Below are 20118 nucleotides of genomic sequence, written 5' to 3'. Positions count from 1 at the left end.
AAGTTGCGTTTGGTTATAATTTTTGCAACATATTTGGATGTCTTTTTTTTCAAAACCATAAAACATGATTTATACCCACAACTTATAAATAATATCAAAACTACCCCAATTTGATTATCCTACTTGAAATAAACAATCAAAATACTATTGTTTAACTGTTATCATATTCTGCTTTACTGCAATACACAGAAGATGCAAAATCAATATCACATTTTCTAATTCTACTAATACACAGAGAAGGAATTTAAGCCAAAAACAACATAAATATGAACAACTGCTGGGGTTATTTTATAAATTTTAAAAATACAGGGTAAAATTGTAACACTAAAAACTAGCAAATTCCCATTTTCAATTGAAAAACTGGTCAGAACCAGTTTTTCAAATTTGAAAATGGATTTTCAACTGAAATTGGAAAATTTGGTAAGAATGGGATAACCAAACATTGGTTTCAAAAAAAAAATTGGAAAAAAGGAAAAAAATTGTATGTCCAAACGGGCTCTAAATTATACCAAGATTAGCTATACATGATTCAAAATACAAACCATGGCAATACCAAAATATATACCATGATCATTTCATCACATCCCTTAAATCAAACGACTCCTACAAGCATTTTCAAACAAGGTTAAATTTTTTATGTCATGTTAGACATGTGTATAGGTTACTGCCAATCCATTTTGAGTTTAACTGATATATACACTGACATAACAAAAAAGATAATCAAACTACCAAGTCAACAACAACAAATTCAGTTGTGAGGTCTGAGAAGGGTAATGTGTACGACCTTACCCCTACCTTATGGAGGTAGAAGACTGTTTCCGAAAGACTCTCCGCTCAAGAACAGTGAAAATAATTGCACCATCTATACCAAGTCATTTACATGATAATTATATGTATATATCTATGATTTGTGGATCCTTAACATTTAACATATAAAGCAGATAAATAGCAGGCAACATTTTGATAGCGCAATTATTTTTAACAACGTCAGTGTATATAAATCAAACCATTTATAGTTATTTTATTATATATACAACCTTTTATCATGAAAAAAGGTGAACCTAACAAGTGCAAAATGAGGATCTTCAATCTTATTTGCACCTGCACCAGCGCCTCTGAGCAGTAGGGCTTTTCCCGCATTTGTAGCAGAAACAGAAATTGCATCTGCAAATAGAAATTTACTGAGTTACTCATCTGCACATCTGAAACCTTAAAAGCTTAATGAGGATTCGAGTTGTTTCATCCAGTAAATATGTAGTTTCAACAATCTATGTAATTCAGATTTCTATGTAGGAGTAAAACTAAAGGAAGAAATTGAAAACATACAGCATATGGGACTTTTTTCCTTGGTTTAACTTTTGTACATTGACAGTAAGAAAATTGTTCCCACTATCATATCGCCTAAAAAGATAATTGCATGTAGTTGTTCATAATAACTAGAATTAATAACTTGAAAAATAAGACATACAACCTATTACAAGACGTTAAATTACATTCTTTAGATTGTCAATGCATATAAGTGGAAAAAAAGATTTGGAACGGGTGGGTGGGATGGGGGGTGGGGGTGGGGGGATGGGAGTTGTTGGGGAAGCAACAACTTAAACTGCCAACCTCAACTTTTCATCGATAAGAGGTTGTGTTTGCCTGGCCACCCCGGCACTCCCATCAAAATTATCATTCCAGCTACTATCAACTTCAAAGTGATAACTATGAGTGATAGTTGAATTTCCACGAAACAGTGGAAGAAGACTCATTACAGAGCATACATTTTATTATGGACATATTATTAGGTGGCTGAGATGTTAGATAATTAAGTGAGAAGGGATGTGAAAAGTGTCTCCTCCCTTATTAGTTGTTTCGAAAAGGAACACTGATCGTGGTCATATGTAGGTAGAAACATGTGTGTATAATAGAGTAATTTCACCGTCATGCCAGCCATAGGATAAACAATTATGTGCATGAATTTACTTTTTAACTGATGTATAAGAGTTTTTTTCTACTATCAAGTTATCTAAAAGATACTACAAGTGGCTCTCCATAATAAGTGAGATTAATAATTCGAAAAATAAGGCAGATATCCTGCTACAACAGGTTAAAATTTATCGATAGTGCAAAAATTCTTTATATCAATGTATAAGTTAAACCCATATGTAACAAAAGAGAGAGAGAGAGAGAGAGAGAGAGAGACAACCTGCATTGCATATGATTGCAGCCTGCAATTCGTTCGACATACATATTACAGCTAGGACATTTAGTCCATTGCTTTTGCTCCACAAGTTCTTTGAACAAAGTATCATTCACCTTTGAACATCCATTTTCTTCACAGACATTCCATGGAAGCCCACACTGAAAGCAAATCAATCTTCTGCAGTTAGGACACTCCGATTTTCCAACAACATCTTCACACTCTTTAACAATGACTTCTCCACAATCTTGATAAGGACAGTAACATTTCTCGAATCCTAAATGAGCCTGCCTGCAGAGAAGGTCACACCACTCCTCGAAAATCGATAAGGGAATCATCGTTCTACATACTAGAGGGTCCAAAAGTTTCCCACAATCTACATATGGGCACTGTATATCAGCAATCCTTAGTTGGATTTTCACTTCGACGTGCCTCTCTATGCATTTTGAGCAAAAAGAATGATTGCAACTATGGAAATTGTTGAATTTCATGGTTATTGGAACAACTTCAGTGCATATTTCACATGTAAATGTTGGTAGAATTTGATCATTATGCTCTTCAACATTATCTCCCGAGTTTTCTCTCTTTCTCTTCATGCTTCCTTGAGTAATTTCCCTTTCCTGGCAGGAATCTATATCTAATCTATTATAAACAATCAAAAAATCTATATTTTAACTATTAGAAAGAAAAAGCACGAAGCACCAACACGAAATGTTGATCAACTCTGTTACCTTTTAAAAATATATTTCAATATATTTTCCTAATATTTTTATGAAGAATTATGCTCCTAATATTTAGAAATTTGAAATCAACTAAAATCTTGCTTATTAGATCTTTCTTTATTTGTACTAGGAAACCCTAATATTTTGGATTTTAAAATCAATTTGAGATTTTGCCTTATACAAAATCCTGTACTTATTTAAACTATGTAATATAATTACAGTTCCTTCCAAAAATGCAGTAAGCCAAAACCAATAAGCCCACACTTGTCGAAAAATCACATAGAAATTTATGGGCGCAACTTTCTTCTAATTGCTTTATTCAAACAGAAGTATACAATTCTCTATAGCAGTTAAGCAACAAATATAACTTCATGACAAGCAAATACTTGTACTAGAGAGACACAAGAGATTGTTATCCATTTAACTAAATAGGATAAATGTTAATCATTTACAGAAACTTACACTTTTTTTTACTTTTTATTTTATTTTCTTTAATATTTATGTGATTTTTTAGATTTTTTGTACATGTATCCCACACCGTGCATACTCAAAGACTAGTGTCTAAAACATATCCGCTAATTTTGATTATTTTCCTTTTAAATTGTGCCAAATAGTTGTAATCAATGTGATTTCGAGAATGATAACTTGAGATTAACAAATTTTCTATCACAAGCCTTCTATATAGTACTCTCGCTATGCTTGTCGAGGCTAATTTGAGCTATAGCCCACCATATTTGACTTGACTTTTCTATTTTCTAACCATCCTCCACTTTACTTCTCGCCTCTACCCCCATGACCTAAAAAGTTGACATACACCAAAGAACGAATAAGAAGTCAAGGATCATAATTAATTAGATCCAATAATTTACACAATTTTGGTAGGAAAGGATTGAACGGGTCAATGTTGCAGTTTTGCTGCTGCATTTGGGGTCCAAAAGGGTCATCTTGGAAACCGTCCATTGTATAATTTAGCTCGAAATCAAGGACATTCACGAGATAAACCCATTTAGGATTAAAATCCTGAATTTGGTCCATTTCAAAGCTTACATCTATTGAGGAAGCAAAAGAGAACGCTGCAGTTACTTATTCAAGCAACATGCCCTTGCGTTCTTGGAATAAAAACTCGAATTCATAGGATAACTATTGATTCTTATCCTTTTCTGTATGAATTAGTAATCGGAGCTATTGATGGATTATCCCTAACTTATCTCTGAAAAGATCCTATCTATTCTAATCCTTTTTAAAATTTGAATTTCATACGGCTGATCATAGCATCAAGATACAAGTTAATTGAAGTCCCAGTGAGGGAACAAAAGATTTAGGTACGCAATAGGAGTTGCTTTGTACTCTACTCATTCTTTCCTGAAGAAATGATATTTGGAAAGTGATTGGATGTGTTTCCATAATTTGAAGCTTAGTTTTCATACTTAAGATTGCCGAATGTTTGATTACTGCATATGTGTCAACTTGCAGGACAAGATTTAGGACAGATGGTGATCTTCAACAGTTATGGATTGTTTGACTTATCTTACTTGCTTTGTTGTCCTCAGACACATTAGAACTGATTAATATTTTTTGCCTTTCATACTTTGGTTCTTGTTTCCATTGTTCTCCTTTTATAAGGGAGTTTCTAAAGCTTCCCTTTATCTTTTTGAAGTTTGTTTACCTTTTATGAGTTGGTTAACCATATTAAGGTATTCGTGAAAACTAGTTTATCAAATACTTGCTTCGCTTAGAAAGTTTTTGGAGCACTTTACACTTCTATAGACATATCACAAGGGTCATTGATATGATGGAAAACTATTCTATATAAACATACTCGGACATTCACTATTTGGTAGATACTCAAATACTAGTATTTTGTCTGGTAAAGTTAGCATACTGTGTAAATGAATAATATTACATTCTACATCAAACTGTTAGCAGGGGCATCCAATTCTAGTACTAACAGGTACGAGAATCATAAACCATTGCATTGTGAAAACTGATTCCCAAATGAGAACTTTGACTAAGGACCCGTTTGACCATAGATTTTGCCAAAATTTATTTGGATTTTTTTTGGCAAATACATGTTTGTTCATAAATTTTATCCATATTTTGGAAAATTCCCAAAACCCAAATCCCAAAACCAGCTCCCAAAATATTACTATTACATTATTTAAAAATTGCCCCAAACTTTTGTATTTTATAAAAGAGCCCACTATTTATTATTTTGTAACAATGTTGCTTCGTCTTCTCGGTCATGTGATAGTGTATTATGTAGTTCATCATAAAAATGATAATTTTGTACCAAAATTATTTATGTTCAGGACTATGGCTTGCGATAATATAGTGAATGTTATTGATGAAGGTATTGTAGGGTATTTGTGATAGTTTTTAGAACTTGTGGGTATAAGTCATGTTTCATGTTTTTTCAAAAACAAAAGTGAAATATGTTTTGAAAACTGATGTCCAAACATATTTTCATCTTCAAACCAAACTTCACCCAAATCAGATTTTTCAAAACAAATTTGGGAATCTATGGCCAAAAGCTAGCTAAGTTTTTATTATTAGACAAACAGACTACACTGGATAGAGTCTTAAATGATCTGCTTTTCTTTTGTTCTTTTTTCGTCTGGGATTTTCTAATACAAAGAAAAAAGGATGGTCAGAAAGTAGATAAGCAACACTTTAAGGGGCTAGGACTATGACCTAGAGCACAAATCAGTACTTACTAACAGTAGTCACCTAAAATATTATAGATAAGGGGCATGTTATTTGCTCAAACATAAATAGAACGGGAAATGGTTAAATTTGCCCCTGAACTATTCAATATTGTGCAATTTTACCCTCTGTTTCAATTTAGGACCAATCTTGCCCTCGCCGTTAGCCAAGAAATGCAAAATACCCTCCTCATTAACGGAACTCCAACTGGGATGAAAAAGGCTTAAAATATTATATTTTCTGCTGACTTGGCTGCTTATTTGGACATATATCTCATTTGCATTAATATATCATTGTCTCTTCTCCAAATTAGGATTTCCAATGGCAAACGACTAGTACATTGGTTCAAGCATCTAAATTTCCTGTACACTATGTAGATGCAGAGAGCAAGCTTTTTCAACAGCAGATCTAAGTAACTAGGTTATAGAAGGCGTCTTGCTAATGTGAAATATATAGAACATGAACTTTGATTATTCACCTGGACCAAGGGCATTCTGACCACTACTTGCAGCATTGGTCGAATTGGTCATAGGATGTTGAGATTTTGTCTCCATAGTCAGCATCTTTAGAGATATTTTTCGTAGATAATCTGGCTGCAATATAAGATAAATTTGAGCTAACTTCAGAAATGCATACAACAACAACAACAACAACCCAGTATAATCCCACAAGTGGCATACAAGTTAAAATGACTTGAAACGTAAATGCACATTAATACAAACAGGAATAGTGTCAACCAGGAGGAAAACAATTGCATTATTCAAACAAATAGAAGCAGGTTTACACTGCATACCTGACTTATAGCAGCAGTATAGATCTTTTCCTCAAACCTCACTGCAATTTTCTTGAGCTCCTGAACTCCTTCTTCTCCAGTGACAGGAAGATGCCGTTTTAAGGTCTCGGTTCTATACAGTCATATCAACAAAAAATCAGCTTAACGGGTTGATAAGAGTAGAATCTAGATAAAATATTTTTTAACAATGAAAATGTTTTGACATTACGCCCTGCAGTGAAAAGCCTAAGACCTGTTTTCTTGTGACAATATTAATCAGTATTATTATCCAATTAACTCGCATTGCTACCTGTCATTTCGACATATCTAGAACAAAATGTAAGCCACAGAGAGTTAAAGTAGGTTTTCCACTCGGACTAGTTCCTTGAGTGATTACCAGAATTGGAAATATCTAGGGCATCAACTTCCAATTAACCCACCCAATAATAGGATTACTCAATTCGCTTAGAGAAGTGTGTTTTCATTAAAGGAAAGCCGAAAAACAGGTATCCATTAGACTTGTCAAACTTCTGCCTAAATGGTTATTCTCAGAAGCTGATAAACACAAAGGAAACCTAAAGTCGAAATCCAAAATCCTTGACATAAAAAAAAAAAAAGAACAAGCTGCAAGAAAATAAAAAGAAAATTACATCTTGTTGACAATCCTTTGACGAGAATCAGGTAGAAGTTGAGTCCGCCAATCCACGGCGTCCATAGCTCCGGCTGCAGTTCCAGCTGGGGTGGTACCTTCACTCCCCAAAATATGCATCTCATTTCAAAAGCTTCTTCGTTAGACAACTAAATCTGACACTTCTTTAAGCAGATAAACGTTTTTCTTCCCCTCAGAACATAAAACAATCAGAAGAAAAAAAACTTAGATGATGTTCAAAGGTGATGTCAATGATGAGAGGCAGAGGGTGGGGCTTGTAATGTCAAGGTAGGTATGGAATTCGGAGGGCAACTGAGAATTTTCAGCGGGGAGAAAGGAACATTGCGAGAGAGGGGAGAGTGAACACTTTCCTGTACACTTTGTAGCCATAGAGAGCAAGCTTTTCCAACATCATAACTAAGTCATTAGGTTTATACAAAGCGTCCTGTCAAACAAATGATTTGTTAATGTGAAATACAGCACATGAACTTTCATTGCTCACCTGGGTCATGGGCATTCTGACCACTACTTGCAGCATTGGCCGAATTGGTCATAGGATTTTGAGATTTTGTCTCCATAGTCAGCATCTTTAGAGATATTTTCCGTTGATAATCTGGCTGCAACATTAGATAAATTAAAGTTAAATTCAAAAATGCATACAGCATGTCAAATGACTTGAAACGTAAATGCACATTAATACAAGCAGGAATAACGTCAACCAGGTGGAAAACAATTGCATTATTCAAACAAATAGAAGCAAGTTTAGGCTGCATACCTGACTTGTAGCAGCAGTATAGATCTTTTCCTCAAACCCCACAGCAATTTTCATAAGCTCCTGAACTCCTTCTTGTCTAGTGACAGAAAGATGTCTCTTTAAGGTCTCGGTTCTATACAGTCATATCAGCAAAACTTCAGCTTAACGGGTTGATAAGAGCACATCTAGATAAGACGATTTTTAACGATGAAAATGTTTTGACATTACGCCCTGCAGTGAAAGCCTTATTAAGCCTAAGATCTGTTTTCTCGTGACAATATTAGTTAGTATTATTATCCAATTAACTTGCGCTGCTACTTGTCATTTCGACATATGTAAGCCACAGAGAGTTAAAGTAGGTTTTCCACTCGGACTAGTTCCTTGAGTGATTACCAGAATTGGAAATATCTAGGGCATCAATTTCCAATTAATCCACCCAATAATAGGATTACTCAATTCACTTAGAGAAGTGTGTTTTCATTAAAGGAAAGACGAAAAACAGGTATCCATGAGACTTGTCAAACTTCTGCCTAAATGGTTATTCTCAGAAGCTGATAAACACAAAGGAAACCTAAAGTCGAAATCCAACATCCTTGACAAAAGAAAAAAAAAAAGTACAAGTTGCAAGAAAAGAAAAAGAAAATTACATCTTGTTGACAATGCTTTGACGAGAATCAGGTAGAAGTTGAATCCGCCAATCAGCGGCATCCAGAACTCCGACTGCAGCTCCAGCTGGGGCGGTACCTTCACTCCCAAAATATGCATTTCCTTTCAAAAGCCTCTTCGTTAGACAGCTAAATCTGACACTTCTTTATGCAGCTAAAAGTTTTTCTTCCCCTCAGAGAAAAAAAGGATCAGAAAAAAATAAAACTTTAGATGATGTTTCAAAGGTGATGTAAATGATGGGATGAAGAGGGTGGGGCTTGTAATGTCAAGGTAGGTACAGAAATCGGACGGCAACTGAGAATTTTCAGTGGTGAGAAAGGAACATTGACGAGAAAGGGGAGACTGAACACTGTCCTCTACACTTTGTAGCCATAGAGAGCAGGCTTTTCCAACATCATAACTAAGTAATCCTGTTGGACAAATGATTTGTTAATGTGAAATACAGCACAGGAACTTTCATTCCTCACCTGGGTCATGGGCATTCTGACCACTACTTGCAGCATTGCTCGAATTGGTCATAGGATTTTGAGATTTTGTCTCCATAGTAAGCATCTTTAGAGATATTTTTCGTAGATAATCTTGCTGCAACAAATGATAAATTAGAGATAAAATTCAAAAATGCATACAACATGTCAAAATTACTTGAAATGTAAATGCACATTAATACAAGCAAGAATAACATCAACCAGGTCGAAAACAATTGCATTATTCAAACAAATAGAAGCAAGTTTAGATTGCATACTTGACTTGTAGCAGCAGTATAGATCTTTTCCTCAAACCCCGCTGCAATTTTCTTGAGCTCCTGAACTCCTCCTTCCCTAGTGACAGAAAGATGCCTCTTTAAGGTCTCGGTTCTACACAGCCATATCAGCAAGAATTCAGCTTAACGGGTTCAAAAGAGCATAATCTATATAAATGCCTTTTAAAGATAAGATATAATTGAGATTACACCCTGCTTCGAAAGCCAAAAACCTGTTTTCCCTTAACAATATCAGTTTAACTCAGTAGAGTGTAATATATGGATTCAATTAAACGCAGTAGGTTTGACTCAAACTATATATGTGCTAAGAATCAAGAAATTTGAACAAATATTAAATTTTAAACCCAGTTTTTAGCGCTTGAAGTAGCAATCTGTCCTAGAATTCCAAACCCATAAGTTCAAATCATGAATCCGCCTCTATTCAGTTATCATCCAATTAATAACTCGCGCTGCAACCTGTCATTTTTGACATATCTTTTTTGAAAGAGAATTTTTGACTTGTCTAAAATAAAATATAAGCCACTATAGAGTTAAACCCAAGGGTGCGGCTCAGTGATCAATGAAATGGAAGGAGAACTATGAGGTTTCAGGCTCAAATACCTGCAGAAGGTAAAAAATGCTAGGTCATTTATTCTCATCTCCCTAAGCCCTAGTACTTGTGCCGCTAGGATCCAACGGAATAGTCCAACCTGGCCCGGACACCACCGTCATAAAAAAAACTAGTTTTTTCACTTGAACCAATTCCTTGAGTGATTACAAACAACAACAACAAACCCAGTAGATTCCCATAAGTGGGGTGTGAGGAGGCGGACCTCACCCCTACCCTGGGAGGGTGGAGAAGCTATTTCAGTTAGACCCTCGATTAAAGAAAAGAAGCAGTGGCATTGAGTGATTACCAATACTGGAAAATTCTATGGCATACACTTCCAATTCACCTGGACAAGTGAGTTTTCATAAACTGGAAAGCAGAACAAAAACAAGTCCCCGAGTTGACTTGTCAAAACTTCTGCCTAAACGATCATTTTCAGAAACAGATAAACACAAAGGAACACTATAAGTCGGAATCCAAAATCATTGATAAAAAGAAAAACAAGGAAAAGGGAAATTACATGTTGTTGACAATCCTTTGACGAGAATCGGGTAGAAGTTGAGTGCGCCAATCAGCAGAGTCCATATCTCAATTCTGATCTAAGTGATTATTTCTTCCAATCGAAAATCAGTTTTACTGCTTATGATCAAAGAAAAAGAACAAAACTATGTTACGAGATATTCCGGGAGAATATAGACTCAGAGATAGATTACAACGTATCCTCACGAAAATAGGAACCAATTGCCTAAGTGCATTATTTTATTACTAAATCGATCCCGATTTATATGATTTTTTTTTTATTTTGCTTTTAAAGGCAAACTTTTTAACTTCCATCATATATTTGAATATAGAATTTTAAAAAAAAATCGAAATAGAATTTACAAAAACTTTGTAATAGTTAATAATTTAAAAATATTTAAAAGTTGATTTAAAAAAATTAGGGTAAAAAAATATGCTTCCTACACTCAAAATTCAAACACTCCACATAATCGAAACAAAAAGAGTTTAATTTAAAAAATAAATATATGTGTAGAATGGGTCGAAAGTGGAAACTTACGTATTTGTTTGGCCGTTCAACATGAGAACTCTCTATTCCAATTTATGTTTTTTTTATTTTTTTTTATTTTCGTTCAGTTCCAATACTACTCTCTCGTCTCAATTAATTTGGATCCGTCTATTAATATTTTTTATTCTCATCTTGAATTCGAAACTTCTGATTAATTATAAAGAGATCATATCCATCATACAACTTTTAAAGGTTTGTTTAATTTATGTTAATTGAAAGTATTTGAAGTACGAGGATTAGAATAGCACATAATTTTTTGTATGTGAATACACGCATAAAAAAATTCATATGTTTGGTATTGCAACTCATACATAAAATTTCAAGTGTTAGATTGTTCACTTTATAACAATACATGTGTTATATTCCTATATAATTAGTTTTTTTATCATACTGCCCTTAGTAATCTGAGATAAACTTGTGCAAAAATCGTAATCTCTGGGATTTGAAGAATGATAACTTGATATTAACAAATTTTCATTTATTTTACATGTACCTACCATAAGTGATAAGCCTTCTATATAGTCCTCTGGCTATGCTTGTCAAGGCTCACTTGAGCTATAGCCCACCAAATTTGACTTGCATTTTCTATATTTCACCACCCCCATCCCTCCCCCACCCCCAACCCCCAAAATAAGAAGTTGACCTACCCCAAAGAATAAAGTTGAAAGAACTAAGAGGAGGGCCTTGGATCACATTCAGTTAAATCCAATGATTACAATTAGTAAGGGAGAAATTTGAAATTCGGAGCTTTGACTAATTCTGATTCGCACCGGAATAATAAGGTTTCTGCATGTATACGAACATGTCTTGGAAAGAATTGAACTGATCAGTGTTGCAATTTTGCAGCTGCATTTGGGCCTCGAAAGGGTCATATTGGAAGTTGTCCAAATAATTTAGCTGGAAATCAAGGGCCTTGTCGAGATCGTCCCATTTGGGAGCACTTTGGACCTCCTTGTCACACGACGACAAAACACTCAGAGCTCGAGTTTGTTGTATGCATTCGAGTCATCGACTCAGACGTTTCGAAGTGAAAGTAGTCACTCCCCGGCATCGATTGTGGCCGCGATGGCATCGGCGTTGGTGCTAGTCGTGCTATCAACTCATTACTTTGTGAAAATGGTAAAATTTTTGGTTTTTCCTCTTCTTCCTCAACTTCTTCGAAGCCCAAATGCTCCTTGTTATCCACATTGTAATACTTCTCTAGTGTGCCCTTCTTGTTGTATATTCGACACAATACCCAATCATCAAGCTGCAAAAAGTTCGCTAAATGAGTACAAATAAGAAAATTTTGATTATAATAATAAAATTTTAGATTCGAAATTATAAAGTTTAAATTCTAGTCCTAAAGTGCTTACCCGTTATTATTGCTCTTGCCAGCAGACCGGTCCACATTAGCGAGTCGATATTCGTGCATTATCCAATTGGTTTTGATTCCTCTAGGTGCTTTTCCTGCATAGAACACTAACGCCTTTTTTATCCCTAAAGTCTTGGGCTTTCCCACTGGCTTATCAGCTCCGGTTGCCTTCCAGTAACCGGTTCCGGCCGCTCTGTTCGGCCGTGAACCGTTCGGATATTTTCTATCTCTTGGTGAGAAAAAGTACCATTCCTTTTCGCCGTGCAAAGCCTTCTCTGCATTTATCAAATACAATTTGTTTAGGAAAGAATAATTAACCTAAATAATAGCCGAATGATATATAATATATGTATAATCTATAAATAATATGTGTATAATTATGAATAGTTAATATAATTTATGCATACCAGTTCGAAAAAAGAAAATAGTGAATCTACCATGAAATTGAATCTACCATAATATAATTCAGTAAAAACTGAATTTTCCTTTAAAATATTTAAAATTGCAGAACAAATTTTGAAAGAAAACTATTTTATTCACAAATCACAACCACTAGAAATTCTTCAAGAGAGATAATCGGTTACCAAAAAAACATAATAAATTATACAGAAGGTCACTCAACTTACAATATAATAATTGCAGTAAAAAACATCAAACTAATTTTTCTAACCACAAAATCACTCTCAACTTTCACCTTAAATTTGACCCACTTCCTAAAAAGCTCATTAATCTGTTCTATTTTTTTATACCTAAAATTTGAAAGAAGGAGAGAAACGAGAGGACAAAATTACCAGGTAATTGCCAAGGATCAAACTTGTAAAGATCAATTTCAGCTATAATTGAAACAGAGATAGGCTGTCCTGCGCATTTACGGCAGAGATAGTGTTGAACTAATTCGTCATCCGTTGGATGGAATCTAAATCCCGCTGGTAATTCCAATTGCTGCTGATTTCTGAGTACGCCTTTGATCATTTCCTTCAAATCTCACTCTTCTAATTTCCTTTAACTCCGATTTCCCTTTCCTTTTTTCTCTTAAATTTCTGCTTCTCTGCTTTTTGAGAACTGCTGTATATGGCTTGTTTGTTTTAGTTGCTTTGACCGTAGAGTATTTTGTGGGTTTTGTGGGTGTGAGTGTATATATAGGTAAAAAAGAGGGGACCAAATTGCACGTGGTGGATTGAAACTGGTCGTATGTGTAATAATAAAACTGAAACGTGCTGTAGAGTGGGACATATTCATGTCGACAGATATTTTTTATTTGTTTCTTATTTTATAAGTAAAAATATATTTTAAAATATCTAAGCCGTTTCATAAGTTAATTTTAATGTTCGTTAGAATTAAAGAAACAAGTCTATGTATAAGTTATATTTTATTCTGCAGTAATTCTTATACTAATAACATATTTACTATGAGAATACTTTCGTCTACGGTTTGTAAAGAAATAAATCATGCATACGTCAGTGAGTTTTAAATATCGTATGGTTAAAAAAATAACTACTTAGTATTTAACGATAAAAATACTTAGACATTTTATATTTCAAATTAATTATTGTGATTAAACGAGAGAGTTTATCGGAAACAGTCTCTCTACCTTTTGAAGGTAGGGGTAAAGTTTGTGTTTACACTACCTTCCTCATATTCCATTTGTGGAATACGCTAGTTTTGTTGGTGGTGGTGGTGATGGTGGTTAAATGAGCTTCGAACATCGAATGATTCTTTAAAGAAATTGTTAGAATATGTTAATACTTTGACTTTCGTAGAAATATACTGGGTTTGTTGTTATTGGTTAAACGAGAAAAACTTTTGGAATATGTAAATACTTTGACTTTTTATATTTCAAATTAAGCTCCCGTTTAGCCATATATTTTTATTTTAAAAAAAAATAAAAACATTATTTGGTTATAAAAAGTGACCAATTTTGGGCCGTTTATGAAGATGAATAGTTTCAAAAAGTGGTCTATACTAGTTTTTCAAATTTTTGAAGTTTTTTACTCATAAAATTTAAAAAAAAACTAAGTGAAATACATGTACAAATACAATTTCAACTTTTAAATGATGTTTTGCATCGCAAATTTCTTTTCTTCTTTAAATTTTAATCAAATCTATATCCAAACATTAATTAAATATCTCGGTTATTTTTGTGACGAAAAATCAAATACTAACCTTTCAGTGTTACTCTACACAAATTATTAAAGTCGTAGGGAGTGGGGATAAGAAGTACTTTTCAGAAAGTTGCTTGGTGAGCAAGAGTCGTCTAGTGGGGGTGTGGGGTTTTGGGTTATAGGCTGACCGCAGCCATAGACCAAGAAGAAAGAGCGCTGTCCAATAGTAAGATGTAACGTGGAACATTGTCCCCCACGTGACACTATGTTTTTGTCACTGCTCTCGTCACCCTCTATGGACGGATTCTCTCCCTTTCAAGTATTTATGGTAGTATATATAACAACAACGACGATCCAGTAAAATTTCACTAATGGGGTATGAGAAAGTTAATGTGTACGCAAATTTTACTCCTATCCCAAAAGAGTAGAGATGCTATTTTTGAAAGACCTCCAGCTCAAGAAAACGAAAAGAGACAATATTAGTATCACCAATCGAAACCATAGGAATAATAACATCATGAAAATGAGGAAGTAGATGCAAAGCAAACGCGATAGACAATACATAGACCCGGTACTATGGTAAACAAAAGAGTAGTAAGACACAACATAGCCACTAGCTGACATCGACAAAACCCTATCAGACTAGCCTCACAAATGTACGAATTAAGAGAGACTCAACTACCTCCTAACCTACAACCCTAATACTCGACCTCCACAAACTTCCTATCAAAAGCCATGTCCTCGAAAATCTGTAGCCTCGCCATGTCATGCCTTATCACCTCTCCCCAATACTTTTCAGGCCGTTCTCTACCTCTTCTCGTGCCCTCCAAAGCCATCCGCTCAAACCTCCTTACCGGAGTATCTGGGCTTCTCCTTTGTACGTGTCCGAAACATCTAAGTCTCGCTTCCCGCATCTTGTCATCAATGGGAGCAACACCCACCTTCTCCCGAATATCTTCATTCATAATCTTATCCATCCTAGTGTGTCCGCACATCCATCTCAACACCCTCATTTCTGCTACTTTCATCTTCTGGATATGTGAGCTCTTAACAGGCCAACACTCAACCCCATATATCATGGTCGATCTAACCACCGCTTTGTAAAACTTACCTTTGAGTATCAATGACACTCTCTTATCACACAAGACTCCGCATGCTAACCTCCACTTCATCCACCCCACTCCAATACGGTGTGTGACATCCTCGATCATGTGTTTGCACAAATCATGGTAGTTATATATTTATACTAAATCAATAAATACATATCATGTGTTTGCACAAAAAATTCTACCACTTAATTATCATTAATTAGTATGCATTATTATTTTATTAAATTACTTAACTATTGTAAGTTAATACGATTTATTGTAAGCATCTAGTATGAATAAGTATTTATCGTGTTCAGATGTGCTTTGGATCCGGTTAAAAGGAGTATTTTATCAAAAAAATTATATGCTTAAACTTGAATTCTTTTTTTACAGATGAAGGGATCTTACCCAGTGTTTTAAAAGGTGTGGGTGTAAGGCGAAACGTTTTACATATGCCTCAACAAGGCGTAAGCTCCGGGCGTACGCCCCATATGTATTTAATTTTTAATATTTTATAAAATAATATAATTACAGTAAAAATTTATAAACTGGTAAAATTTCATAAAAAATGAATAAAACTATAAATATGTGAAATATATATATACTTCATCCCCACAAAAAACTAGTCATAACAATCTATTATACGTTACTTAGAAGCACGAGTAACTTGAGTCGAAGAGAATAAAATTTTCTACATGGAGGAACAAAAAGAATAATTAACCTGTAATTTGAACTTTGAACTTGCTTCTATGAAGGAGAATGTAGTTCTCTTTGTATTTGTAAAAAAAATTAAATATTTGTTGCTTTTAAGAGATATTAGCAGACTAACGGACAAGATAAAGAATTGGGAAAGACCATAAATTAGGGCTTCAATCAATAAAAAGGTCTTAACTTTTAAATTTAATATATTTTAGTTCCTTTTTAAAGTTTTTGAGTAATTAACAAGCTGACTTTTGAGAATTTGGGTATTATATGAAATACTTATTCAACAAATTTTATTTTAATTTGAAAAAGTATTTGGGGCTTATGCCTCACTAAAAAACGCGCTTCAAACGCCCCGAATTGTTGGTCGTACGCCTCTTGAGACTTTCGCCCACATCATCCCCTCATGGCATTTTTGGTATTTCTCACCCTACGAATCATCCTAAAAACGCCTTTTAAAACACTGATCCTACCCACAAGGACTGATGAAGCTTTGCAGTATCATATTCATTTAAACCAGATACTTATAACGTAAAATACAATTTATATATAAAAATTTAATAAAATCTACAATAAATTATAAATATAGATGCATAACTTTAAAATATAATAAATTTAAAATTTATTGCCTTACAGATTGAACATAAACCTTAAATTCTGAATCAGTCTATTCTCTCGCGTCAATAGTCGGGTGTTAAAGGTGAAAAATTCTCTCGTGTCAATAGTCGGCTGTTAAAGGTGAAAAAAGAGAAAGAAAAAGGTCGGCTGTTAAAACAAAAGTAATATAATAATACTGTAATAAAGAAAAAGCAGGATTCAACGGCAGCTGGAGTATACTGGTAGAGTAACGACAAACGAGACTCACTCGTGTGTTGCGCCCACCATCAATACAGTGAAAAGGATATTCTTAGGATAATTAATTAACTTTGCTCGTTCATGGCTCAAAATCTTAATTAGTTTTTTTTTACTCAAAACTTTTACTCATTTCTAATATTTTATGCGGACACACATTTAGAATTTAAACTAATATTTAATTTTTAATATTTTTAGTATTGAACTATTATATTTTTAAAGTTATGAGTTCATATATATTATTTGTTATCATTTTAATCTAATTTTACATATAAATTAATGCTCCGCGTTAAAAGTTACGAGTTCAATTGAACCTGATACTATTGTATTGGATCCCCTCTTGTTTCATGCGTCCGAGCTCTTCTTATTTCTTATTCTAATGCATGTACTATCTCCTTAATAACTATTATATTTTTAAAGTTACGAGTTCATATGTATTATTTGTTGTAATTTTAGTTTAGTTTTACATATAAATTCATACTCTGCGTTGAAAGTTATGAGTTCAATTGAACTCGATACTAATGTATTGGATCCTCCCTTGTTCCATGCGTCTGAACTCTTCTTATTTTCTTACTCTAATGCATGTACTATCTCCTTAATATGCCATGATTTCTTACGTATTCGAATTACGTATGATCTGTTGTAATCTTTACCTCCAATTCATGTGTTTAAACAGTGAATACATAGTTTAAGAAAGAAAAAAATTCAAAATATATAGTCTAATTAAAATACAGTGACATTTTTGTATATAAAAATTACATCATTAAGAGCAAAATGGTAAGAATAAATAGATTAATTAAAGAGAATAGGTGCCACATGAAATGAAGCAAAATCTGTAATAACAATTGTTGTATATATACAGCTCCTGCAAAATGTGAATACAAGCCAATACCTCCAAAGCACAAATATTGACATCTCTAGATAAAACTAAAGCCAGTCACCAAATATACCCTACCCATAAAAAAGCAAATTCAACAACCAGTAAAATAAAATGAACTTGGTCATTGTTATATCTGTCTGAAAAGGACAAACGCGACCACTCGTGCGCTGCCCACCTCAATACAGTCAAAAGGATATTAGAAGAATATTAAACTAGTTTGCTCATGGGTCAAAACTTTAACTAGTTTCATTCTACTATCTTCTTATTACACCATGACTTACGTAAAACTCGAGTACTAAGAGTTCGTTGGGTTTAAAGAAGTTATACAAAAATTAATTATATTGGAATTAATTATATTGAGATTAATTATGTTGAGATTAGTTAAGTATTAGGAGTATTATTTTTATTGATTGTTTGGTATGTTGTATTAATTCTAGTATTGTCAATTTTATCGTTTTATCTTAGGATAACTTCTTATGGGATTACTATTCCAGCATCTTGCAGGTATAGTTATCCCGGTACTATTTTTAATTATGAGATAGTTTATCCTGGGATTAGTAACTAAATCAAGAGATAAGATGGTAATAAATTTTTAATCCATAATTATTTTTACTTATCCATCATACCTAACGACCCTTAAGTGTGATCTGTTTTTATTTTTGTTCTTTTTTTTACTTTCTCCCTATTCTTTTTTTGGTAATTACAAAATATTATTTATCAATTGCAAAATATGTACAAGCTATAGCCAACTAAACTTGGATATAGTCCCAAGTAGTAGCAGATATTCAAACTACAACTCCTTATCAACTATACACCCAAGACATTATAAGGATAAAAATTTGAAATTCTTAGCCCAAGACTAGTTAATTTTGGCTTCAAACTTCCTCTAAACACTGCTTCTTGAATTATCAAAAGTACGAGTATTTCAGGACATCTCTGTTTAGCTTGGAAAACTCTCAAATTTCGTTCTTGCCAGATAATAAATATAGCTTGAAAAACTCTCAATATAGAAGCGTCGGACCACAAGGGTCTATTGTAGCGGCGAAACCACATGCACCCACGGGGTGTCAACCGACACCCTTTCGTTAGAAAATTACACTGTTTAGCTCGGTAATTTTTTTTAAAATATGTATATATACTATACAATGACACCCCTTGACTTCTTGGTGAATTTATTTCTTATATTTTGACTCCCCTTAATGAAAATCCTGACTCCGCCACTGGTCTATTGTACGCAACTTTACTCTGTATTTTTGGAAGAAACTATTTCCATGGCTTGAAGCCGTGACCTTCAGGTCACACGACAACAACTTTACCACTTACTCTGAGAGAACACACAAGGGAAAAATAGATGATTAACAGTTTCAAGACAGACTCCACAAATATTCGTATTTATGTCAAGTTATTTGAATAGGTATAAAGTTTAAAAAAAAAATTGATACTAGTGATTTTAGAAATGCTATGACATTTCGTTGGCTATACATTCATGTCACTAATGAAAAAAATAAAAAGTTTAAACTTGAAATTATTTCTCATTATAAAAATATATAATATTTTTTAAAATATATTAAAAATGAAAAAAAATATTAGTACCTAAAATGGAACAGATGAAGTACCATGAGAATTGATTTTCTGATTTTCTCTAGATAAAACAAACCCAGAAAAAGCAAATTTAACAACCAATAAAATTAAATGAAATTGGTCAAATCTAAAAAAGGACAAGCAGGTGCTAAAACCTGGCAAAGGACAATGAATTCAAAAGGCTAATAACCCTTTGACTAGAAATTAAAGCACTTTAGGCCACCAAGCAAGAAATTTAAAATAAAATAAAAAAACTAAAAACTGCTGAATTTTTCCATTTTCATAAGACAGCTCAGATGATGTGAAGTGTTGACCACATTATTACGTGCTCCATGAGATTATGTTTGTGGACCCCACCCCTCGAAGCTTCTTATTGCTAAAATGGTTTGGGTAATATGTTTATAAAAAAATAAAAAAAATAAGATATTTCGAGTTCTAAATCTGGTATCATAACGAGGGAAAACAAAATAAATCAGAAATGCCTGATTTACAATTGGTAAATAAAAATAACACTATTTCAAAAGTAATCGAATTTAGTTATTTTGTTTATGTAAAGATAAAATCTGAATAAAAACACGCTTGATAATCCGGAAAAATTTCAGCATAATATGATGAAATTCGAATTTTTTTACATATGAAATTCTAGCATAATCAGGGGCGGACCTAGCGTATACTCTGCGGGTTCAATTGAAC

At 33.6% G+C, this 20118-nt stretch overlaps 2 protein-coding genes across 13 annotated transcripts; both read right to left on the bottom strand.

The window, feature by feature from the left end:
- Positions 1-958: 958 nt before the first annotated feature.
- Positions 959-10556, bottom strand: LOC107776844 (uncharacterized). 12 transcript variants are annotated; one of them, XM_016596818.2, is made up of 12 exons: positions 10321-10556; positions 10108-10221; positions 9194-9269; positions 8919-9033; positions 8433-8553; positions 7807-7918; positions 7534-7648; positions 7033-7129; positions 6404-6515; positions 6089-6203; positions 2192-2816; positions 959-1164 (listed from the first exon to the last, which is right to left on the bottom strand). In XM_016596818.2, exons 4-12 carry the CDS (start codon positions 9001-9003, stop codon positions 1092-1094), a joined length of 1455 nt encoding a protein of 484 aa, XP_016452304.1. In that variant the 5' UTR covers positions 9004-9033; positions 9194-9269; positions 10108-10221; positions 10321-10556; the 3' UTR covers positions 959-1091. The 12 variants fall into 12 exon arrangements, 9 of the variants coding, with proteins under 9 accessions (XP_016452304.1, XP_016452297.1, XP_016452271.1 ...); XM_016596811.2 differs by having other exon boundaries at positions 9194-9305; positions 10321-10458; XR_001646068.2 differs by lacking the exon at positions 10108-10221 and having other exon boundaries at positions 2192-2805; positions 9194-9305; positions 10321-10553.
- A 1559-nt stretch (positions 10557-12115) lies between these two features.
- Positions 12116-13326, bottom strand: LOC107776836 (protein ATAF2-like). The gene is made up of 2 exons (XM_075246897.1): positions 13012-13326; positions 12116-12495 (listed from the first exon to the last, which is right to left on the bottom strand). The coding sequence occupies exons 1-2, from the start codon at positions 13190-13192 to the stop codon at positions 12218-12220; spliced, it is 459 nt and encodes a 152-aa protein (XP_075102998.1). The 5' UTR covers positions 13193-13326; the 3' UTR covers positions 12116-12217.
- Between the last annotated feature and the right edge of the window lie 6792 nt (positions 13327-20118).

The sequence above is a fragment of the Nicotiana tabacum genome, chromosome 23 (assembly GCF_000715075.1).
Source record: "Nicotiana tabacum cultivar K326 chromosome 23, ASM71507v2, whole genome shotgun sequence".
NCBI classification, from domain to species: domain Eukaryota; kingdom Viridiplantae; phylum Streptophyta; class Magnoliopsida; order Solanales; family Solanaceae; genus Nicotiana; species Nicotiana tabacum.
The sequence above is the reverse complement of the archived record's forward strand: the minus strand, read 5'-3'. Positions and strand labels throughout refer to the sequence as shown.